This window comes from Pavona decussata, unplaced genomic scaffold (genome assembly GCF_977016875.1).
Source record: "Pavona decussata unplaced genomic scaffold, jaPavDecu1.1 SCAFFOLD_527, whole genome shotgun sequence".
Taxonomy (NCBI): Eukaryota; Metazoa; Cnidaria; class Anthozoa; order Scleractinia; family Agariciidae; genus Pavona; species Pavona decussata.
The window spans coordinates 25,001-50,148 of record NW_028145832.1 but is presented as its reverse complement, the minus strand read 5'-3'; the positions used below and the strand labels follow the sequence as shown (position 1 = coordinate 50,148).

Sequence of the window (25,148 nt, the reverse complement as noted above, 5' to 3'; positions counted from 1 at the left end):
GCGTGTGTGTGTGTTGGTTAGGGGGGGGGGGGGTGCGACGTTTTTTGTAACATAACAGAGGGGGGCTTAGAACTAATTTTTTCGTTTTGGAGGGGGGGTACTGTCTAAGTTTTTGCTAGATAACTCTGGTTTTTCAGCCCCCCCCCTCCTGATAATTATTGCACAGTCCCTAATTATGAAAAAATTCATCTTCAGCATAGCAAATGATTACTTCACTTGTTGCCAGGATAGACGTTGGAATGAGGTACAGACACAATGTATATCGGTTTTCAAAACTAAGCGTCATGAACTTATGGGTGGAGTTCAAAACGACAAATCCAAGTTGAAGTGACTGTACTGTTGGTATACACCCACCCTTGCTACACTTATCCCAAGGAAAATAAAAAAAAGACCTTTATGACTCACCATGTACCCCACAGAAACTTCTGTTAAAACCCTGTGTGTTTATAGCCTTTAAATTATCAGCGTTGGTTCCATGAAAGAGTTGTCGCTCATTCTTTCCTCGATTATCTTTATCCATTTTCTGCTTGCATGACATGTAAATCTGCCAAAGATAAGGATTTTGCACTCGTTGGATGCTTTGAATATTCACCCCAGCGGCCGTTGCGTGAACCATGCGCACACAATTTTTGTACTCAGAGGAATCTGGGGTGAGTTTCACTGTATGTGCTCTTTTCGTATGGCTTGGCATTGGAGCCCAGTGCTTTGGAAGAGGAATTCCTTGAAGATAAAAAGAATTGTTGTTGTTGTTGTTGAGTATTTAATCCTGTGAACTAATTGGGGACACAAATCAAAACGAACTTAATAGATAAAACTATGTATAATCATGCTAAAACTACGTTAAAATTCGCAACCATTGATAAATTGACAAATTCATACATCCTTAAACGCAAGTATAAATCTATGCAGTTCTAAATTTACAATTACAAAATCAATAAAATGCAAGTGGAACGGACTTTTCTCGTAGCACCCGATGTTTGTCCATGAGATCGCTTTCTTTGTACGTGTGGTATCGCAAATATTAAGGTACTTTCAACGACAATAAATTAAAACTGAATAAACAAGAAGTGATTGTATTTACTATTCAGTTACCTTCCTCAGCTCCCTTCACTTTCCTGGAAAGTGTTATTGTCTCCCTGCTCCGCTGTCCTCGGCCAGTCTTAGCTTTTAAATCGATGACAAACTCATCTCCTTGCAAAGATATTTGAACCGTGGATTGTTCTTTGGTATGCGCCATCTCGATCTTTGCGTTGATTTTCGGACCAAACACCATTTTGGCGCCGTGTATTTCAAAACTCCATTCTACGTTCTTTGAAACCAGCAGTGCTTTTTCCTCCTCCTGTATCTTCTTATTCCTCTCGTTTAATTCCTGCCAGATCTCCTTGACCATGCCCGTCACTTCAGTTGGGTCACCCCGCACCACAATGCGATCCACAGTAGCCTCGATTTCAAGTCTGACGTCACGGTCAATGGCTTTCTTTTTCAGTGTATAAATCTGTTTGTGGGAAAGCTGACTGACGGTGTCGTCTTCCACCTTTTCAGTTGTACATGCTTCGGAAAAATCTTTCTTCAAGGAGTCAACCGCTTTTTCTACACTTGTCTTGTCCTTGCCTGTGACAGAAATTTTTACCGAGGGTTCGCTCGTCACGCTCGGCATACTTCTGCGTTTTGTTGGTTGCGCGGCAACAGCCTCTTCTGAAAATGAATCGCTATCCGGGTCATCTAATGCTTGACTTTGCTGCGCGTGCAAAAACACCTGCTTCATTTGAGCCTGAAATACGACAACGCGCACTTTACGAACGCTTTTGCAATTTCCACGGAAATTGTTTAGAGTTTGAAACGTAATTTTGGCCGAGTCCGCTGCTGCCAGGCCAAAGTTACCGGTGCCTACGCTGGGAATTGAAATGAATCGAAGATTATGTGTATCCGCCAGGCGAAGACCAGCTTCCAAACTTGTTTGAAGATCCTGCTTGTTTGAGGAACCTGAAATTATGAAATATCGTGAATTAGCTTCGAAATTATAATTTAATACGAATGGAGATTCATGACTGATTTGACCTCGGATCAAATGGATACTTCACCAAAAAAAACGGAAGATCCGAAAAAGGATCATTTGCCAAGACAACGCGGGATTGAAACCAGCTGAAACGAAAATAATACAAAAATAGTTGAATAAATAAATTAATTAAATTAAGTTGAAAACGCCACAAGAGAAGCCTCTCAAATTGTTGAGTTGTAGGAAAGGTGTTTACAATAGTTGTAAACTACTTTCTTTTTGCATTTTTTTTGCGTGAAATTTGCACGGAAACCTACCTTTTTCGACCTCCTCGTGATAGGAAAATCAAAACAGCTCGAACAAAATGGTAAAGTTCGAACGTCATGCACGATAACTGTTGTGTAACATTTTTTTTGCACGGAAAACCGCTTCTCAAAATCCTTTCCCCAAAAACGCTGAAGTGTTGTATCTCAGAAATCCACATTGAAATTTGACCTGAAGAATCCACCCGGAGTGTGGATTTTATGGATTCATAATCCGTTTTTGGATTTCACCAAAAAAAAAAAAAATGAAAAAATCTGTTCTTGGATTTAGAAATCCGAATTTGGATTTTTCCAAAAAAAAAGGTGCGTTTATCTGGTGATTTAGTGATCCTAGCAATAAGTATTTCACATTCGAAACAGATTGCACATCAACCGCCGCTAACAAAGTGGTTGTGTCGTCTGCATGCTGTGTGAGCTTGACTTCTTGGTTAGCTTGAATCATGCGATTCCCTTTGATATTGTCATAGCGTCTAATTGACTGAACCAGGAGCTTATTGGCTATCACAAATACCTTCCTTGAAAGAAGGCAACTCTGACGTTCTCCACGTTGTAAAAAAAATATTTTGAGGCGCGGCAGTTGTTGAACACACAACTCTAAATGGTTTTTTTTTTTTGGAGAATAGCCCGACCCAGCGACGTAGTTGGGGACGGAAACTTGAAAGTCTTTTGAATATAAATCCCATTCGACAGAATCAAAAACATTTTCGAAGTCCGAAAATATGGCAATTCCTGAGATTTGAATACTTTTGGTAAATTCCATTATATCTGTTATTTGACGAATGCTTTCTCCAATGAATCTCTCTTTGAAGTACCGCGACTGGGTGGGTGAATTATATGTGGTAGCACTTTTTCGAGGCGTGTTGTTTTTGTCTTAGTAGCGATCTTATAATCCACATTTAACAATGATACAGGACGCCAATTTCGTATTCAGTATTTTTCTTTTTTTTCGTTATCAAAGAAATTATTCCTTGTCTTTGTGAAATAAAAAGATTTCCCGATTCGAATGCGTAGTTAAAACTTTTTACCATAAAATAAGGTTTTTACTTTGAGAATTCAAAGCTGATAAGTGGTCCGTGATTCTGTGAGACTACTTAATTATTTTACAATCCCCTAAAACGAAGTTTCAAGGCTTTTTCTTCTTTTTTTGCTTGAATAAGTAGTCAACTGAACGTAAACATGCCTATGACAGAATAGAGTCATGTCAAGCGTCCAGATGTTTAAGGTGACTCGCACCGCTTTCCAGCACTTATCGTTTGGCAGATCAATCGGCTACCATTCTTTGTCAGTGGTTACAACAATAGTGTGTAAACAGATGTCTAATTATTAGTGAACAAGTTTTAGTCATTTTCTCGACAAAGTAGGTTACCGTAGCAACAGAATTATCCCGAATTTTGGCTTGCTCAGATGCAAGGTTTTCCAAAATTAAAAAAAATGTGGGGAGGGGTCAGGGTGCTAAGTACCCTCTTAAATTTTTGAAAATTTAGTGCTGGAAACCGTCACCAACCACCTTTTTTTCAAAGACAAATTACAAATTCAAATTCAAAGACTTCAGCTTCTAACTTCTTCTCCTCTGCCGAGACATTCAATCAAAGGAAACCCGCAAAACTTTACGAAACAGTTTTAATACAGTACCTACAGTGCTGTTTTTACCTGTTTCAAGATAAAAGAAAAAGATCCAAACCTGGAATAATATGAATAATGCGAAGCACTGGTAAATCTCCACCACTTGTCATCACGGCAGTCCCTGCAGTTTGCTTCCCCAGTTGACTGAGTTCTTGTTGGATCTTTTGACCACCATGTCTTAAGATTGCTTTGCTTAATTCTCCAGCCTTGTTCATGTCCAAATCGGTGCTGATGATGTTCATAATGGCGTCGCTGGTCTGTTGAGTCAAATCGCCATTAATGACTTCAATACTGAGGCCTGTATCCATGGTGACACGTGGTCGGGCTACACTTTGATTTGACAACACAAGGTGTCTTTGATGCTCCTGCTGGAATACCGGTAACATTGGAGCTTGGAAAATTATAATCCTGACTTTGCAAATGGTGTTAAAATTTGCGCTAAAGTTGCTGAGAGCTTGGAATATCAGATCCGCTGAATCTGTCGCAGACATTCCATGAGCTCCAGTTCCTATTGCTGGAAAAGAAATGGATTGAATGCCTCTTGATTCTGCAAGGCGAAGGCACTCTTCCACGCACTGCTGAAGGTGTTGCTTGTTAGACGAATCTGGGAGTAGGTGAATGATGTGACGTGCTGCGAGATTTCCACCAGTCGTCATTACCGCTGACCCACCTGCTTGCGGTCCCAAACGATCCAACTCATCCTGGACATCGTTACCGCTGGCCTTTTTGACTGCTTCGCTCAACTTCCCCGCGCTGTCCATCTTCAAATCTTTGCCGATGATATTCACAATAGCGTCAGTCTGTTCACTGCATAAGTCTTCTTCCAAAACTTCAATACGCACACGGTCTGCGGGTATGCTTCGTCTAAATTTGGATAGAAGACTGCAGAATGGACTACTCAAGGTGATGGCAGGACGGAACTTGTGTTTGGATTGCAAATTAGCCATCTCTTGTCCAAAGGCATTGACCAGGGCCTGATCTTGCTGATACACCACAAATCGGATCTCTCTCAAGATGGAAGAAGGATTAGCCTGGCAAAAGCTGATGGTTTCTTCTAGCATTATTCTCGATGCATCATTTGGTGGGAAGTTCAACTTTCCAGTTCCTATGACAGGAAATGCAATGGACGTCCCTCCAAGCTGCTCACCATTCTGTAGGCACTTCTGTACGAGGTTCCGTAAAACCTTGAAGAAAAAAACTAAAATTGTAAAACTGGACACTGAAATCGCGCTAAATCACTCCAAAAACCACGTAGGAGAGATAACAGCAGACAAGGGAGTTCAGTTGGGGATTTTTTTTATTTATTGAAAACTAGTTGGCATTTTTAAATTGAAGTAGGAATCGTTTTTTCCAATACAAATCCTTAAAACTTCGCCGTTGCACAATGGTTGCCGTGACGCTCAAATTGCAACACTCACACATTAAGGTCACGGTCTATATCTCTCATATAGATCGGGGTACCTGTGCTTTAACCAAAATCTACGGTGAAATCATTTCTTTAAGAGAAATATGTCACTAACACACGTTGCTGACAGGCTTGCTTCATCATCGACCAATAGAATTAGTCCGTCACCTGAGTGCCGGGCTTCACAGTCGCTGTGTGAAAGCAGAGCACTCTCTTTTCGCTCGCCTTCTTAGGCAAGCGCTTGTCGCGGCTTTGCTGCTCGCTCTTCGAATTTCGTGCTTGGTCATTTGTTTGCTTACTTCCCGCGGATTTTCAAAAGAGAGATCAGACCTCGCGCAGTCTATAACCAAACAAGTTCTCCCCTAGCGGAGTTTGTTTTGTCCCTTTGCTTTCTTCACTTACTTGCATGATAAGTACGCCTTATGTACGCATAAAAAAATCTCTCTTTGCGGGGTACTCCCTATATTAGTGATCTATGCGGGGAAGGGGAGCGGGGGGAGCCATTGTAGTATTCAAAAGGCTTGCAAATTTTTAATATTTTAAATAGACTCTGAACCAAGTGTAGAAGACCCAAGGAAACATTTCTGACAAAAATTACAAGTTAACGATTACGCTTGCCACCAGAAAAGAAATCTGATTTTGGTGTAACTTTAAGGGGCCTCGTAACTTGCCTGTCTTCTCATAGGCACTCAATTTCCTTGCCAGTCTTCGGGAAAGTTGGCTAGGAAATTTGGCAGGAAATTCCAACCTATATCGGGAGCTGGAATCTGCATGCCTTATTTTTGAGTACTTCACTTATGGCTCTTTCACCTTCAAATTTATGGGCTAAAGATCAGGAAATACAGCCTTTTTTAGCTGACCTTTCCACATTACGGCTGCCATGCCACATATCAGTCTGATCCTGCCAAGTCATGTTATGTCATGTAATTTTACTTCAGTTCTGCCCACGCCGACTTTGAACGTTTAAATTTTTTTATGCCGTTACCAAAAGTATCTGGAAACATTTTGATGTGGTGAGAAAGTGTTCATTGAATTTGATACTACTATGACAACCAATTTATGAAATTATGAAATTTCAGAAACTGGAACACTATTATTACCTCTCCTAAAGTAACTTTTGTGTTTTAGCTTATTTTTGTGTTCTTGTCAATTTGGACAGTTTTCTGAAGTTTTAGGGAAATCCAAGATGGCTGCCGTTTGGTAAACCTGGCGTAATTAGAAGTCAGCACCTCACGTGCGGATTTTAAACAAAACATATTTGGACGAAGTATTTGTCCTTCACAGGTCATTGACATGGATTTAATGTTTTTGGAGTTATGAAGGGGGAATCCACCATCCCCCTCCCCAAGCCACAGAAGGGGAGACAAATCCGGTCAAGATAGGGTTAAGCTACTTTTGGTTACTGGTTTAGTGATTTGGTTACTGGTTTAGTGAGAACATATGTTTGTTAAACACTCACTGTTTCACCCTTCCCTCCGTTCCATTTGCTGCAGCTAGTATGAATCACCCGCTTGCAGGGCAACTTGAACCCAAACGTCACTAAAAATTCACCAGTGTTTGGATTTACTGATTTCTGCTTCATTTCCGGTCCACCCGCATTCATGATCGCTTGAGAGCATGCTCCTTGTGAACTGACCAGTATGTGAGCCTGCAATAAGACAGACTTCAGTATCAAATACATTGATCTTGTGTCTCACCTGAAGCTTAAAGGTTTAAAGTTTTATTTGTGAGTGATCATGGTAAGCCACATATTTGAGATGGAGCTCTTTTATTGAGCCCTGACTTAATATTGTTTGAAAGATTTTATACAAGGGTTAATGGGAGGGAAGCAAAAAAGAAACCTCTTCTTTACTCCTTCCCATAAATCCTCATCCACACTTGTCACGCAGATCTCCTTACAACAGAGACGACTGAGGAAAGATCAGTCGATTTCATACGAGTATGACGGACGAACGAATATCCAGCGAGCGCTGTGCCAAGCCCCATAATTTTCAGCAGCCAAATCCATAACAAATTTAAGTGAACAGATTTTCCAATTGTTTATAAGCCTAAACCTTAGCAATGACATCCGGCCAATTTTAGCAATTGAATATGACATCAATAAATCTACGTTATTAGTAAATAATAAACAGATTATACAAGTTCAACTCCCATGAAAAAAGGTTGTTACCTAATATAAATTCTGCTGTTTTTAACCTATTTTTAATAAAACACAATGAAGCGTTTGGGACTCTAAGCAAAAACACACTGGAAACTATGTCACTAGTGCCAAACGTAAAAAACCTTGCAGCCGCTCCCAAGGATGTTTAATTGGGGTGTTCGATTGGTCAAAGTTTATTCTTGATCTGAAAGTATAAATTAAAGAGCATGTCTGCCCTGATTGGTTGATGTGTACCATATGAGCCCCAGTAACGAGTTTTAGTGTTCATCATCTCAAAGCCGGATTAATTAATTAATTGCTTAGACAATCAGGCCCTGGTGAAAGCCTTCAATATGCACCCAAGGTAAACAATTAAGGATATTATTTATTTAAACTTACCTCCTCAGTCTGAATGAATCCAGCTCGCCATGAAAGTTTCTGTCCATTTGTTGTGACAAAGGAGGAGGGATCAGTTTTAAGTAGAACTGCTTCTTCCTCTTCTTCCTCCTCCTCCTCATCATAATCATCATCATCATCATCACTGCTTTTAGCATCTGATTTCATAGCTGCTTTTCCATCTCGCGTGGGCATGTCATGTCGCTTCTTGTCAAAGCTCGTCTGGTATTGGATTGCGCATGCGTGGTCTTTTTCCACCGATTTTACCAGACGATCGCCTTTCCCGCTGGAAAAGAATTTTCTTAGGCCCGGTTGTTTTATGTCAAACTCCCTTGAATTGACGAGACCGTCAACTACGAGAGCGTCTAGTTTTCTTCTTACACAGTCAAGACCTTCTTTTTTGCCAGAAATGACGAAATCATCATCACTTTTTCCACTCTGAATCTTGACTTCAAAATCTTCAAGTTGAGTTTCAATTGAACGGAAGTCTTCCTGACGAAGCTCATTGAGATACCTTCTGACAACTTTAGAAAAACAAGCAAATCGCTCCGTTCGAATGCAATTGTTTTCTAAGTAAGTATTCATCTCCTTCATCGCTTCCATCACGTCTTCGCGAAACCCAGCAACAAAGGTATCGCCCCAGTTATTCCGATACACATGAATAACCTCTTCAGTGTTGAGTGCATCGCAGAGTTCACGCCATTCCGGAGTTTTCAGTAGATGGTCACTCCTGTAATCCACGCGAACTTTCTCCTCTAACGTTAACTTGCTCACAAGACTCGCAGCCTTGTCCGCTTGCGCAGCTGACGTTCCCACAATCCGAGCCTCGTTATCAATCGCGAGGACAGCTTCAACGTTGCTTTTTTCCAGCAGACATTTCACTCTCTGTAGACCCTTGTCTGTGCCTAGCACCTTTAAGATGTTGTCTGATACATTTAATTTCTTTTCCACCATCTCCATTTCCAGTTCGAAGAACTTCATCGTCGCTTTAATAAACTGTGATTCCGGTCCTTCAAAGTAGATTTCCTCGGCTTCAGTGTCGAGCTTTATCTCCAGTTCCTTGTTTTCTTGTTTAAACTTCTCTGCAAACTTTATCTTCTTTAACAAAATCAAGCATTCTTTTGCAATGTTTTGCCTAAACCTCCCATATGTTTTTCTGGTTTCTTCACGATATATCTCATCTAACATTGCTTTTAACTGATCTTCATATTTTTTAGCATCTGAGCTCGAGGAAACAATTCTTGCAACAATAGAATCTTCAATAAGTTTGACCAGCAGTGGATTAATTCCAAAGCACGCGCGAATGTTAGGTAACTGAGTCTTCACCGCTTCCCAGAAATCTTTGTTGACCTCAACTTCACAGGTTGTAAATTTACCGAGGTAGCTTTGGACCTCTTCAATGCACTCCGACTGCCAAGAATCGCTTTCGTCTTCTCCACAATACACTATAACAGCCTTTTTATTGTTTGGCTTCCATTTAATTTCACTCTTATTCGCAGCCAATGCCTGCTTTAGCTGATCATGTCGTGATGTAGTTGTAACGAACTCCATTACATCCGGGTCCACAGCCATGTGCAGTTGCTGTGTTTTAGGTTCAGACCGCTGACTCACTGGAGCTTTATTTGGGGTGTCTGTAGTTGCTTCCAGGCCACTTGAGGTATCGTCTTCGTTGTTATCTTCTAGAGACTCCTGGAAGATTCTGAGCGAAAGCTGAGATTTATTCAAGACATGTGGTTTTTCTTGCTGTCTGGCTAAGACTCTTTCCATATCTGAGAACGCAATAAAGATTGGTTCTAAGTGTCATGTTTGTTTATAGGAGAGGGTGCCTAGATAACAGGTTCTACGTACACCGGCGTATCCCCAAGTGTAAGTCCTAAGACTGTTACAATCTTGCAATGTCCTTCAAGGAGGACAATGTGTTGCATAACTTAAAAGATTGACTGAAAAGAGCAACATGTGCAGTACAAAATATATCAGTCATTTAAGGTTTCATTCCTGCAACGATGACGCCAACTGGCAATATCATATCTATTATGCTAAAAAGCTTGGGGCTTTGTGCTTCCTTAATGTTTCTGGGCCAAGATTTGTATACAGGTACGTCATTGCGCGTCATAGAAATCCAAGCCCAGCAAGAAAATTGGGAAAGAGATACGTATACATAACAGTCGTTATTTTCTTTGAAAACATGAAATGGAGGACAGTGCTACTGAATGCATATGCACAAAGTTCACAATGCCTTGGGTAATGCTTGAGGCTCGGGCTCGCTCAATGGCTTGCACACTCGAACGTCAACTTATTTATTGTTTTTAACTGTTCTGTTTTTTCTACATTTTTGTGTAAAAGGTTAAAATCTGTTTTGGTAGCCTTGTCTACATGCCAGTTGGTATTATTTTTTTCTGTATGTGTAGACGAAGCAAAAAAAAAAAAAGATAGTAACTACAGACTTTTCGAACGTTTCTTACGCCTAATTAACAATTATGCATTTGCAAAAAAGTATTCATGAGTTGTTATTAACGTTGTAAAGTTAAGCAATGTATGTAAGCTTCTCTTTGCTCTTTGCACAAAAAGCTGAAAGATTTTTACTTAAGTTTCGTACCTCTTTGATGCTTAAATACAACCACAGCGTGACCACTTTTAGGCTTAAACCGTACCCTCTCCACAGGACCCCCACTGTTCCTTTGACTTTCAAAGTACAGCTCAATCGTATCACGAGTAGCATTAGTGGAAAGGCCGCTGACAAAAATGCTTGTACAAACAGGAACTCTCTCAATGGAAATCCGAGCAGAGTCCAGGCCCCTTCCTTCACCTTTCGTCTTGATTTTGTTGAAATCTGATGAATAAAAAAACCATAATTAAATTGCCTACAAGAAGTTTCTTTCCTGTTTTAGGTCTTCAAAAACAAACCAGATATAGGGCGGAGGGAAAGAACGGTGGGGGTGACCCAAAGGATCCTAATCGAACGAGCCGTACAATACAATTCAGTAAAAACCAGTGATAAACTGTGTTTGCAAGGACCACCGTGACAAAATAAAAGTACCGGATCCTGCAGTGAAGGATCTTATCAGCAAAAAAATTGTAAAGCAAATAATCTAAAAAAAGAGCAAGGCTGATTTCACGGTCAGGGAAGTATATTTTCCAATATTTCGAAAGGCACGGCCTTTCTTCTGTGGGGTATGTTTGAGACTGACCCTGTGGCAAGATACGTTACAATTTTAAACAGTTACAATAGATACCTGAAAAAAGGCTAAAGTTACATAAACAAAAACGTTACAATTTGAAATTTGAAAATACAACTGGTAAATAGGTATAAGCTAATGTTGCAACGTGGTAGACGAAAACAAAATACGTAACAATGAGTTAATTACATAACTTAGGAAGAGGAAAGACGGGAAAAATGTTTATGTCTCATCTCTCCTATCAAGACCTAAGGGTTCAAGTTAAACAGTTGTCTCCACATCGAAAAGATGCATGGATCTTTTCGATGTGGAGACAACTGTTTACGTTGCAACTACATAACAGACGGACGTACCAGCTACACATTTCATTCTACCGGCGAAACTAGACATATTACTCATCATATAGACTGTAACTCTAAAAATGTTATTTACATGGTACACTGCAACTGCTGCCACAAACAATACATAGGAGAAACAAAACGACGACTTAAAGACCGTTTTAACGAACACCGTAGACCAGTCGACAAACAAACAAACAGTTCCAAACCCACCACAGTTTCAGAACATTTTCTTTCTAATGACCATAACGCTTCTGACATGCTACTAATTCCTCTCGAACTCATCAAATCTAATCGTGACAGTGTACGCAAAGCTAGAGAGGCATACCTCATCGACAGAGGTCAAACTATTGAACCCTTAGGTCTTAATACCCTGAAGAAGAAAGGCCGTGCCTTTCGAAATGTTGGAAAATATACTTCCCTGACCGTGAAATCAGCCTTGCTCTTTTTTTAGATTATTTGCCGTACAATACAACCAAGAAAGTTCCTTGACAAAGACCTACTTATTAAGGTGGCGGAACACAGTTTTCTAGTTTCAGGTGTAAGCGTTATTTGGAAACTACGTACCGCTGGGTACCCGAAATTAGCATGGTGCAAGATCAACTAAAAAGGAATGAATTTTAATAGTTATTGCTGAGCTAGGTCCCGTTGCCATGGCAACGCAGCAAGCTATTGATTATCTTCAAACAAAAGTTTTAAAAATGCACTCATTAATTTTTTTTCAATTTTTCTCTCGAGAAAAACTTACAAAATACTGACATAATGATACTGTTTTAACAGAGGGATATTCTGTGAATATCCGTTTTGCACTTTAATGTTTTGTGAAGATACCCTCTGTCAGATTTGGATTTTTGTTTGCAGGCAAGTTACGCTTTTGGAGAGCTACTATATTGCTAAATTTTACGAAATTCTAATGAGCGGTTCCTTAGAAAACAGTTCATTTCCACTAACACAACCAGTCACAATTTTTTGGTTAAATGTGCATGGGCTTTCTTTGATCGGTAATGAAAGATACACAAATATGATGAGACATTTGCCGATTCACTGTTAAACCCTTTACGACTTCTCAAATACTTACATCTGGGTTCCCCTCTTGGTCCACCTCTATATCCCTTACTGGTTCCTGGTCCTCCTCTTTTTTTAAAGACTCCTCGCCCCTTTGAATCTCGAACGCCATAGAATTGGTTGCCATCCATCTGCTCTTCATTTTTTTCGAAACTATTTTTTCTCCATTCGGGTTTTTCTTTGACACTATCTTGTTCTTCCTGCAGCTCATTTTCATGTCTGTTGTTTTTCTTTCTTCTTTGCCACCCTTTTTTTTCGTGATAACTTTGTAGCTCACAATCTGCTCTGTCCTTAACCATTCCAGCCCGGTTGCCTCCTAGGGGACGTTTTTCTGAGTTGAATCCACCACTGGGCGTTTGGAAATCTCCTCCGCTTTTTGGAGTTTTCGTAACAACTAGACGCTTAGGTTTAATGGGCGCTTTAAACTGGTCCAGTGGGTTTTCTATATCTCGATGTTTCTGTAACCGCTGTCTTGCTATCTCCAAGTCTCCTTTGACATCATCGGCACAAAGGGTTTGTTTAATAAGGACCTTCGGTAACCAACTGAACATTTCTTTAAGCTTTTTTAAGTTTTCTTCTAGCTCGTCTGGATCCATCTCCTCCTCTTCTATCTCTCTGGAAGCAGACGTTTCCTGATCTTGACAGCTTTTTTCGTCGCTGCCTTTTCCCTTGTTTGCGTCATCTGAGTCAATAAAGTCGTCTCCCGAAAAGTCTTCTTCTGTAAAATAAAAGGAACACTTAACCAATCAGTCTTTTGATCACCTATTAGAGAAAAATATGTGCTACCTTACTTAAATCGGCTTTGCGTTTTCCTCTGAGCTATAATATATCTCTGAGAATGGTGAATTATTCTGGAATCTAGAAAGTGACACAAGCATATTCGGAATAAAGAACTCAGAGTGCTCCTATCAGGAGTCGAACCTAAGACCTTCCGATTACTAGTTCGGATGCACTACCTCTGAGCTACGGGAGACTCGTTGGAGCTAAGTCCATTAAACTAGGTTCATGGGACAAACATCCTGCATACTGCTAGAATAATTCATCATTCTCATTCATTCACCATGCTGGAAATATACCATCCCATTTATTTTAATAAATCTCTGGCTTCACGCAATGTGAGCAGCTTGCGATAACGGAGCAGTGCTAATGTTATTTTGTACATGATGGGTTGAAAAAATCCCGCGCTAGCCACCATTTGCATATTTTCCGGCATCTGGTAGGTGAAAAAAGGTAACATTACCCTCAGCTCCTAAGTGACTTACCGATTTCCATAGCAGCATCGGTAGGAACCTGTAAAGAATTCTAGTATCACAAGGTAGGAGAATTACTACTTCCCCCAAACCCATCCACCGTCACGCAATGTTTTGCCACCCGATGTAACGGTCGATGTAAATTGGTCTCGAGTGGGATTTCTTTGGTATTATGCCTAACGCACAAGGCTGTAGGGAAGTGTTTTTTCTAGGGCCAAACTCTCTAGGACCCATTTCGAAGGTGGTATCATTATTTTGGTGTTACGTTTACCATGGTAACTGCATTATTTTTCTGGTAATGATTACAAAGCTGCTAGGGGACACTGGTGATAAGGTAACCTTTCTTGTGTGCTAATCACAACCTAGCAGAACTGGTGGAAATTGGTGTTCCTTGTTTACTTTTAAAGCTGGGACAACTGGCCTTCTAGAACAACTCATCTGTGCTACAGGGGGCAGATTCCCAAACCCCTCCTAAGTTATGCTGTTTACGCATCTAAGTATTGTTTCTGAACAATGTTCTATTGTTATTTCAACAATAACCTTTCAACAAGAAAATTAACGATAGTAAAACAGCATGACGTTTCGACGATTTCATATCGTCATTGTCAAATGGGTAAAATGGAAATAACGGAAAGGCATATTTATGGGTATTGAAAGTGAGAAAATAAATTAGCATAAAAGCATATAGGTAAAGAGTTTCGCGCGAATGGAGTCCGCTTGCGTGTTCAGTTTCGGTCTTTTGTTCTTGATCCACAGCATTTCGTAGACCAAACATTTTTGCATTTTTAAGATAAATTTAACTGAAGGAGGGATTCGTGAATCCCAAAGACAAAACGTAAACTGAAAAATATTTGTTATAACATAGCCAGTAAATTCGTGTAATCAAATTCAATTGCGCGCGCGTGCATGCACGCTGATGACGTAAGCAAACAAATGCCTCGACAAGAAAAATTTCTCCGTGAGTGACTTCGGCAGTTTGCATTCAAAAACGAGGAAAACTTAAGCAAAAAGTTTAAATACATATGGCAACAAGCGAACCAGCTGATGAAGTAGATCTGCAAATTTTTTCTTTGGGGTTGAGGTTTTTAACTCCCGAAAAAAAAAACTAAAGAAAAGGGAAAAAGAGAACAAGCCGGACCGTGTCATCGTTTCTCGCAAAACTATTAATTTTCAGACGCCAATTTCTCTTTCTCTGAGTGAAAACAGACCTTTTCGAAACGATTAACTGAAAGAAAAACTGCTTAGGAATACTCGGCAGCTTCAACAGCGGAAATCTTCTAATTAACGGCGAAGAAATTGTGCTTCAGGGTCAAATTGTCGTTTTATCCAGCCGACGTCAGCAAGCAGACAGTTAGATTATTATTTAAGCCACGGACTTTCTTGGTAATGTTCGAGTACTTGTGGGAACCCAATTTCTAAGAAATTACAGGTTTGATTGTGAATTTATACTTATATAGTTTTCTAATTGACCGATTCTTCGTATTCCTAACAGTTTTTTTTTTTGTGTGTGAAATTTTAAAAACCGTGCTCCGCACTGTTTGATAAATTCACTTCATGAATCACAGGTCACCATAAGATAATAAGATAAGATAATACTTTATTGAACACTCCCCAGAGGGGCTTTTCGGTGATCAGTACATCATTTTTAAAATGAAAATAAGGTAAATTAATTATATATACATATAAGAACGATACATAAAAGGTAGAAAATTACTAATCGAAAGTCTATAAATACCTAAGTGTCCCGTAATATATGCTTAAGTTTACGCTTAAAAACCTCATGATTTTCACTAAGTTTAAGATCTTTATCTAAGCTGCTCCATAAACTGACAGCTCTGTACTGGAAGGACCGCTGACCGGTAGCTGTTCTGAATAAAGGGATATTCAACTGTTGTGAATTTCGTGTCACGCGACCGGAAGCTTGGCCCCTGGTAACTAGCTTGGATCTAAGGTAGTCAGGGGCGCAACCCGTCATACAATGTTTGAAAGTAAAAACAGCGTCTCTTAGGTAAAGTTGCTGTGTTACAGTTAGCCAGCGTAACTCCCGTAGCACTGGAGTAATGTGATCGAATTTTCTCTTTCCACTTATTATTTGGGCGGCGAAGTTCTGTACATGTTGCAATTTGCGTAAATTTTTGTCAGATGTATTAGACCAGACCGTGGAACAGTAATAGAGTCTACTAAAGACTAGCGCGTTAATTATATTTACAAGTAGGTTTGGATTAATGCAAGCGTGATATAAGAGTTTGGTTGGCGATAAAATTAAATCGAGAACTAGACAACAATATTCCCACAACAACCAACAAAAATTATAATGAAGTCTGAAAAAGCTTATGTTAGCGACATTGCGAGTTGCGTTACATTATGTACGTTCTGACAATTCTCACGTGTTATGTCATGCGGCGTGGTTAAACCGGGGGTTAAACTCAGTTCTCTGCTATGGAACTTGACGCGTCGAGATTTGTCGAGATAGTTTTGTATTGTAAAAGGTTTACAGCCGTGGAATATAATCTACATTTTGGTTCTCTTAGCTGGATATTCGCATTGGTGTAATAATTGGACTTTAATCGGAAACGGTATTGTGGAATTTGCAAGGGACTCGTCAAAACTTACATTGAGAACTGAAACTGAAGGAATCATGGATGAAAAAATAGAAGAGTTAAAGAAGTGAAAAAGAACCCTCAAGACAAATATTACGAAGCTTCTAAACGAATTAGCGGCGGATCGGCCGGAATTATCGACGAAAACGTAAAACAAGGAAAATGTCACGGCAAAACTACAGGACATTTACAAGCGATGAGATCAATTGTTGGAGCTGTTGGATTCGCTTCAAACCTTGTACGGAGAAAATAGGGATACATCGCTGGGAGATTCAACTGGTGATGAAGCGGATAAAATGATAGTTCGTGTCGACAACGAGACAAAGGAAACTCTGCTTTTCTTATCAAAAAGTAACAGCAAGGAAAGCGAAGGAAATAACACAAGCCAGATCGGCACATTTAAGAGCGCCCATAGTTAAGATGGTCACGTGGTAGGTGCAAACAAACAGCTCAAGCGGATTCGAATCCCAAAGTTTTCGGGCGACTAGAAAGGATATCAGTCATCGTTGGAAGCGTTTTCCAGTTGCGTGGATAAAACAAGTCTGTCAGGTCAGTTTAAAATGTTGCGGCTCGAAAGTTGTTTAGATGGAGAGGCGGCCGAAACGGTGAAACTGCTTGGTTACTCGGAACATGCGTACGAAGCGGTTAAGGTAAGGTTGAATCGAAAGTATGGGGGAAACAGGCGTCAGGTTTAAGCCCATTTCGATGAGCTACGTAAGATGAGGCCAATAAACGCTGATAATCCATACGAGCTATAAAGATTTGCCGACATAGTGGAGAGGACTGTGGTTTCTTTAAAGGAAAATACGAAGTTTACTGACCTGGAAGGAGGGACATTGTATGCAATCTTCCTGGTAAACCTTCCTGAAGCGCTACTTAGCCAGTACTACCGATGGATTAAAGAAAAGGGAAGCCAGGAGTCTCTTGAAGAGCTGCGTCAGTGGGTTGCTGAGGAAGCTGAGTACCAGGTATAAGCATCAGAAATTAAGCACGATTTGTCCAGTGTTGGAAGTGTACGAGGAAAGAGCTCAACTAAGTCTTATTTCGGGATCACAGAAGAGAAACGTGATCGTCCTTGTAAAGTGTGCAATCAAAAACACCCAATTTGGAAATGTGATATGTTCAAGGGAGTGGAACATAGAAAGAAGTGGGAGACGGCAAAGAAACTCGGACTGTGTTACCGTTGCTTGGGCAAAGGGCTCCTTGGGGACTCGTGTACTTGGAGCAGAGAGTGTGGAATTGACGGATGCAAAGACAGACACCATCGGTTACTTCATGAGGAGAAAGTAGTTCCTGGGTCCATGGAGGGGAAGGCTGACACACCCATGACAAAGGAAAACAAGTCCAGTGCATATGAAACAGTACGCGAACGTGCACAGGGGAGTATTGCCTTGCGTACTGCTCCAGTCATTCTGAAACATGGGGGGAGACGCTTGCAAGTTAATTGTTTCTTGGACGAAGGCAGTGATACGTCGTATGTTAATTAGGATCTGGTAGAGGGACTGGGGTTGGATGGTAGGAAGGAGAAAGTAATTATCAATGTTGCTAATAGACAGAAGGTCAATTTAATGTCAGCAACCGTGGAGATTGGCTTGGAGAGTCTGGATGGTCGGATGGACACAATCATTGTGCAAGGCGAAAACATCTAATAACATCTGTGGTGGAATGAATCTTACCAACTGGCTGCAAATCAAAGATCAGTGGAAACATTTGAGGACATTCCTTTTCCTAAACTTGCAAAAAGGAGTAAACTTGATGACCTTATTGGTTCAGACTATTACAACCTGCTATTTCCTGTGAAAGAGGTTCGTGGAGGCGACAATGAACCTAGTGCCAGACTGTGTCCATTGGGGTGGACAGCAATTGGTACCATTCTTACGTCTGAGGGAAGTGGACCAAGTAACACTGGTTACTTGAACACCTATCGCTTACAGCAGTCAGAGTGTAGTGATGGAGATCTAAACTATCTGTTGAAACTATTTTGGAGCCTTGAGGCTATTAAGATTACACCGCAGGTAGAGTAACCACTTTCCCCCGAAAAGAAACTAGCCTTTGATAAAGTGAACGAATCAATCAGGTTTGATGGTGAGAAATATGAAGTTGCTATGCCTTGGAAACGTGAAAGACCAGAATTACCGTCAAACCGACGGATGGCAGAGAAACGTCTTCACACAGCTGAGAAGAAGTTAATGCAAGATGAGAAGCTAGCACAGGCTTACCAATCGGTGTTGATGACTACTTAAGTAAAGGATATATCAGAGAAGTCCCAGAGGATGAATCAAAACCACCTTCAGAATGGTTCCTTCCACATCTCCCTGTGGTAAGGCCAGAGAAAGCCACAACCAAAGTTCGGGTTGTTTTCGACGGCTCAGCTCAGCAAGACGGAAAGAGTTTGAACAGTGAATCGTAAAAGGTTTACAGTCGTGGAATAGAATCTACAGCTTACCCGGTGTGTTTTGCTTTGTTTTCAAGGTTTCTTAGTGCTCCCAAACGCCGTTTTAAGCGGTTTATCTCTCAGCCGCTGCTCCACGTGCATCACCGTCACCGTCATCACCGTCAAATTACATTGAAATTCTACTTCAAGTTTGCAACCTTTTTCATTGACATAATACATTGATGCACGTGGACCAGCCGCTGAGAGATAAACCGCTCAAAACGGCGTTTGGAGGCACTGAGAACCTTGAAAACAAAGCAAAGCACACCGGGTAAGCTATTTCAGATTATATTAGTGGGTTGTTGTGGGAATATTGTTGTCTAATTTTCGATTTAATTTTAAGTCCACACTGTAAATTCAAAAGATCTGTTTCAGCCCCAAAGTGCCGTTTCAGCTCTATGGCCCCTGGAGCTGATTTGACTCTTCGTGGGTCCATTTTGTCAAGTGGGTCCATTTCGACCCCAATAAAAACCGTTTTAGCCCCACCAAAAACCGATTTGGCCCACGGTGGAAAATAATTCGGCCCCTGGGTGCGTATCGGCCCTTATCACTAGAGCTATTTTGTCTCAAATTAGTCGAACCATTTCCATTGAAGTCTAGTTAGCTCCAATGTAGGGCCGTCTCGGCTCCTATTAATGGAGGCGTTTAGACATCGAAAACAGAGCCAATTTGTTACAGCGCAAAATGGCCCCAATCACTAGAGCCATTTTGACTCCAAATGGTATAGCCATTTCCACTAACGCCAAGATGGGTCCAAATTAGGGTCGATATACTGAATTTTAACGTAAAGCAAAATGGTGACAAGGAGAATTTTGTGGGAAAATTTACTTTATAATTTCTACCTTCTGGTGCATGATTACCGTTGTCCAATAAAATCCCGCGTTTTGTCCAGTTGTGGCAAAAAGGCTGCATTTGCTTACTATTGAGTCCTTTTCATTCGCCGAACCGAGCTTATACTGGAAGCTTGCAGTAGTCCATTTCAGTCACTGTGATTATTTTCTGACCGCTTTACGATGGAAAACTTCGCCAAAACGTTCACTGAAGAGGAAATTAAGACATGGCCTGGAAGCCAGGAACGTCTTCACCGGCAACCATCGAAAGAATATAAAGTAAGTAGTACTTGCGTTCGAGCTTGCTTTACAGTCAACCCAGGTCACGCGTGAACAGTGATTCGAAAAATTCAATTAACATAACGAATTCTTGTTTTCCATATTTGGGCATTTCCTGTTGTTTCCGAAGATTTGGAGCGACATTTCGAAAATCGAAGAGCGATTTGGAGTTTGCCCGCGCGTTTTCAAAATGTTCCCACCAGCGGCCGTCAATTCCTTTGGTCGCGAATACAAGCCAGGCAGATCTGTCAATAAGGAAACAAGAAGACGTATTATTGACCTTTATTTGGTTGGAGAGGGCCCATCTGCGATCTCTAGATCAGTTCGTGTCACTAGAGGAGCGGTTTGGAAAATCATTCGACATTATGAAACGTACGGTACATATGATGCCTTTAGTCAAGGAGGTCGAACATATTCTTCTAAACTTTCAGACGACGTCCTTGAATCTATTGAGCTGTTCAAGCTAACGAAACCTAGCATGTATTCAAAGGAAATTCGTGAAAGGTTGCTTGATGATGGAATATGCGATCGGCGAAGCATACCGGGTTTGTCAACAATCCAGGAAGCAATTTCAAGAAAGATTGGCATGTCCTACAAGAAACTTTCCGTCGTACCAAGTGAGAGCCAAACTGATGCCCAGGTCGAGAGGTGTAACGAGTATCTTGAACTCACCTCAAGAATGGATCCATCCAAACTTCATTTTTTTGATGAAAGCTCTGTTTAAAAGACAACCGGCAATCGTCACTATGGTCATGCTTATGTTGGACAGCCCGCAATAGCAGTTCAGCGGTATGCATCTAATGCTAACTATACTGTAAACCTATTGCAAAGTGTACGTGGAATCGACTATTATAACATACTGATAGGCCCCTCAAACGGGGACGAATTTTGAGTATGTCGTAGAAACTGAAGATGCTTTGGGGTTACCAGTACTTATGCCTGATGACGTAGTCGTCATGGATAACTGTGGATTTCATCATGCTAGAGTAACTGAGAGGGCAGTGACAGAAATACTGGAGGATGTAGGGGTTCAACTTGTATTTCAGCCACCCTATTCCCCCCATTTAAACCCATGCGAGTATTCTTTTGGGCAAATGAAAAAGTACTTGCAGCATGAAGAGGCCTTTTCTGAAGCATTTACAGAAGTTGCCATTGTGCATTCACTAGATAAGATAACTACCAGACACTGCATTAATTACTTTCGGCATTGTGGATATTTGTTGTAGGCATTTTGTATAACTACTGTTAGCGCAATAGGAAGGGTTTATTGCGGGTTGAAAGTTATACTTCCCCCATGCACCTCCTACCAACCCCCAACACTACAGTTTACTCTTTTGCCACACAGGGAAACCTGCTGTTATAAGCAAGATTTTTCAAGACTAAATGGTATTTCAAGGTTTTGTTTAGTCTATGAATACCATGCACACCTATAATAAAGCCTGTTCCAAACTGTAAGATAATGACCCAGGGAGGTTTGCAGAAAATCAACTGGGGGAGACACCAGCTGATGAAAATGCTGAGATACGGTGAAGTAGAAATGACCTTTTCTTGCAAAACTTTAAAAACAATTGCAATGTATTGTTGCCATTTCCTATTCTAGTGGACTTGTATGACAGAAATCACAACTGGCTACTGGGTTGATATTTGTTTCAATATATATGAAGCAGTTTCCAAACAAAACCTTTTTTTAGATGTAAATTATCAAAAACAAATTTAATTTGAATAAATTACCCATTTTCTAAAACGTTTCCAGTAATTTTTTCTCAGCCCTTTTTAACTTGGCCACTATCAGCAACTTTTACAACACTTCACAGCAGTGATTATTCCTAAGATCTAGCTTGTTGTAGTAAAGGAGAGCCTGTGTTAAGTGCGAGTGTTAGGATCCTGAGCACCACACTTTTTCAACATTACAGCACAGACAAAATCAGAACTTGAGAAGATGTTAACATGTTTTTTTGAATGTGTCCCCAAATTGTTCAAACATTGATTTCTATCCCAGATTCAACCAGTCAGTTTCTTAGAAATGTGCAGAGTTTTTATGGGCAGCAAGAATCGACAAAATTACTATAGTAACTTCTACAGTACACTACACATACTAAAAAATATCTTCATAATTGTCTGTAATTAACCCAAATTACTTTCTAAAGAAAGGCAATAGGCCTTTTGCATCAGTTGAGTCATGTGACCATCCCATCTCAAAGAAGAAAATAGAACATTTTGGTGATGATATCATAAATTAAAAGATCAAACAGCATTGCTATGGTAGTCTCGTGTGAATATAGTGAAAATAAGGATTTTATGGAGGGAGCCTTTCCTCAAATCATACATGTAGCTCACAGTTACACACTTTTTCAGTTTTCTTGAAGTCAGCTATAGCTACAAGTGTTTGGGAAACCAAATCACATGACCAACTGATACAAATAAAGGCACTCAACAACTATTACATGAGCCACAACATTGCCAAACATCAAATTTCAACCATGTTCTTAAAACATTTGTTTCTATGAAAAAAAATGTAAAGGCCTTGTTAACCTTCCTAGAAACGTTTTCCTTATGTTCTGGTAAAGCAGTACATGTAAAACAAAAACGTTGATAAAGCAACCAGAATTAACATTTTTACTTTTTGGTTCACTAGTAACAGTGTTGGGACGAATTTTAATAAATTCCTTGTAATTAAAAAAATGTCACACAAATGTACATGTGTAAGTTACATGTACTGCACTACTGATCTCTGTTACAGCGCTGTAGCTGGATCCACAGCATTCACTTCAACAGAAGGATCAGAGTCTTCCACATTGACATCAGAATCCACATTGATTGGAGTTGATGTTGCTAGGGGTGCTAGCGGGTCAGGTTGGGATGTAGTATTAAGTTCCCTTTCCAGTGGCTGTTGTCGTTCTGGATTTACTGCACTTGTATCAAGTGACTTTCTCCATACTTCACCTTTTGAACCCCTAGGTACTGATTTTGTGTTGTATTTTAACCCTCTCCTTCCTTTTGGTTTTGGAGAGGGGTAACGACGATATCCAGATGGTTGAGGACTGCACCGATGCCAATGGTTATTGCTGGGCCTCAAACTTCTGTCCATGTGATAAGGGACAGGTGGACTCCTTGAAAAGGTATGATCTGGAGCATTCCACAGTGGCTGCTGTCTTTGAGGTGGTCTTATTTGGTGGAAGTTCTCCTTTGGAGTATGAACTGGACTATACCTCCAGGGAGACCTATTCTTTTCATAAGGGCTCATCCAGTTGCTGTTACCTGGAAATGGGCGAATGGGACTAACTGTTTGGATACTTGAACCACTACATCCACTTCTTGGACTAAGCGTACTGACACTGTCAGCAAATCTTGGATATGGCCCTCCAAATGCATTCCACCAATTCTTAGGTGGGCTTCCCATCCTCGAGCCAACAGGAGTACCTGCATGCAACTGATCTGGACTCACTGGGAGAACTGGAAACTTTTCAGGATGAGTCTCTTGATTCTGTACACCATGGTATGGATGATACCGCTGACTACTGCTGTTGAACAGACTTGTGTTTCCTTAAACGAAAAAAAAGTCACTTTGTTTGCTGTCATAAGCACAACAAATTACTGGAACACTGCTGGCAATAGTTTAAATAACAGTTGCTGTTGGTGTTGATGGAAATAACAATTATTATTATTGGTGACATGTATTTCAAAGAAAAAAGAAAGTAATGCCAAGAAAACAAAAACATTTTTTAAGAGTCCTAACTGAATAAAAGCAAGCCAATTACCTATTAACAATAATTAAATTTGTGGCATTGGAGTTAACTGCCAGGATCTGATTTGAACCCAGGACCTCCAGACTACAAGTCCACAAAAACCCGCACTCAAACAGATGCATTGAGAATTGAGAATTGTAGTGAGAAAACCATATGAAAATGTGAAAGGTTTGGACTGGATCAGAGGGTATAGTATATTGTTGATTTAAAAGACCAAAAGTTACTTTTATTTGACACAAGAGAAATTATTAGATATATTAAGTGACAAAAACCTGTCTTTTGACGTATTGTGTCCTTGTAGTCATTGATTAGAGCGCAAAGGTCAGTCCCATCTGCTGGTGGAATGTGTTTGCATGCAGCAGCAAGAACTCTCAGATCATTATCAAGAGAGGGCCTGTTTGAGTACTTGACAGGATTGCACTGTTTCAGCCTGTCTCTCATAGCTCTGAAGAAATTACTCTGGGTCCTGTCCCTGCATGGTAATGAGCACAACATTACAAACATTAATCGAAAGGACTTCTGGAGGGCCATCAAAATTACTCCATGTAAATTTTGATCAGACACTCCTTCTCCAAAGATATTGAAAGCATTTAGGCAAAGGTGGGTAACAACTAAACTTCAAAAACATGATGAAGACAAGTCCCTTACTTAAGTCTCTACATATGGCATAATTTTCCTTGTGTTCTATAAGGGAAGCAGGGATGGTGCAGTAGTGAGACCACTCGCATCCCACCAATGTAGCCTAAGTTTGAATTCTACACCTGGCATAATATGTGGGTTGAGTTTGTTGTTGGTTTTCATCCTTGTTGTCTGCCCTCCCCTCAGCCCACCGCCCCCCCCCCCCCCCCCCCCGCCCTTCCCTGTCGCTCTAAAAAAACTAACACTTCTAACTTCCAATTTAATTCAGGATTCTAGGACCACAGGTTGTCAGTCGAGAGACTGTTTATCACTAATTAAACAAAGCTGATTTTATTTATGAATTTATTTGGAGAGAAATCATTCATCTCAGGTGTTTGTAGTAACTTACTTTAACAGTTTAAAAGCCTCCTCTTCTTCTTCCTTTTTTTTACAGAGTTTTTGCAGCTCTTTCACCTCTGCTTCCTGCTGTGAAAATGAACCATAGTTTCAATAACAATGCATTGAATCTGAATGCTAGGGAAAGAAAAGTTCCCAAATAAAATATTTATGAGTTGTAAGGGCTAGCAGCGACACAATTAAACAAATAGAAGAGATTGCATGATTCAAAAGATTAAACGCATCAGCAAAAGATGAGCTTGGGAGCTGGTGCTTAGAAGGTTGGTGGAGCCAGGCAGCAATCAGGCACAGGGAAGGAGGTATCCATGACAACCCCGTGAGCGGCCACCACCAACGGCACTGCCACAGTGAACACAATCAGTAAAATACTTACCATACCTGAAACAAAAGGAGGGTGGAGAGGGTAAAAAGGGGGCTTGAAAATAAGGCAAGCAAAATGACCTATCTCACAGGCCAGCAAGCAAGAAAATGCAATGCAAAATTGCAAACCATATGGCATCCCACGGCAGAGA

General features: G+C 40.5%; 2 protein-coding genes across 2 annotated transcripts in view; both read right to left on the bottom strand.

Annotated features, from left to right (window-relative positions):
* Positions 1-25,148, bottom strand: part of LOC146449976 (protein mono-ADP-ribosyltransferase PARP14-like) — a 112,063-nt gene that overhangs the window by 67,492 nt on the left and 19,423 nt on the right. Inside the window, exons 3-9 of the mRNA XM_085100923.1 lie at positions 12,476-13,180; positions 10,480-10,713; positions 7,887-9,652; positions 6,807-6,995; positions 4,001-5,126; positions 1,093-1,983; positions 406-720 (exon numbers count right to left, since the gene is read on the bottom strand). Of these exons, the coding sequence (XP_084957049.1) occupies positions 406-720; positions 1,093-1,983; positions 4,001-5,126; positions 6,807-6,995; positions 7,887-9,652; positions 10,480-10,713; positions 12,476-13,180 (5,226 nt within the window). The remainder of the gene's footprint in view (positions 1-405; positions 721-1,092; positions 1,984-4,000; positions 5,127-6,806; positions 6,996-7,886; positions 9,653-10,479; positions 10,714-12,475; positions 13,181-25,148) is intronic.
* The window catches only part of LOC146449977 (uncharacterized), a 4,448-nt gene continuing 1,469 nt past the window's right edge, over positions 22,170-25,148 (bottom strand). The window contains exons 2-4 of the mRNA XM_085100926.1: positions 24,629-24,705; positions 23,874-24,073; positions 22,170-23,398 (exon numbers count right to left, since the gene is read on the bottom strand). Of these exons, the coding sequence (XP_084957052.1) occupies positions 22,590-23,398; positions 23,874-24,073; positions 24,629-24,705 (1,086 nt within the window). The 3' untranslated portion in view covers positions 22,170-22,589. The remainder of the gene's footprint in view (positions 23,399-23,873; positions 24,074-24,628; positions 24,706-25,148) is intronic.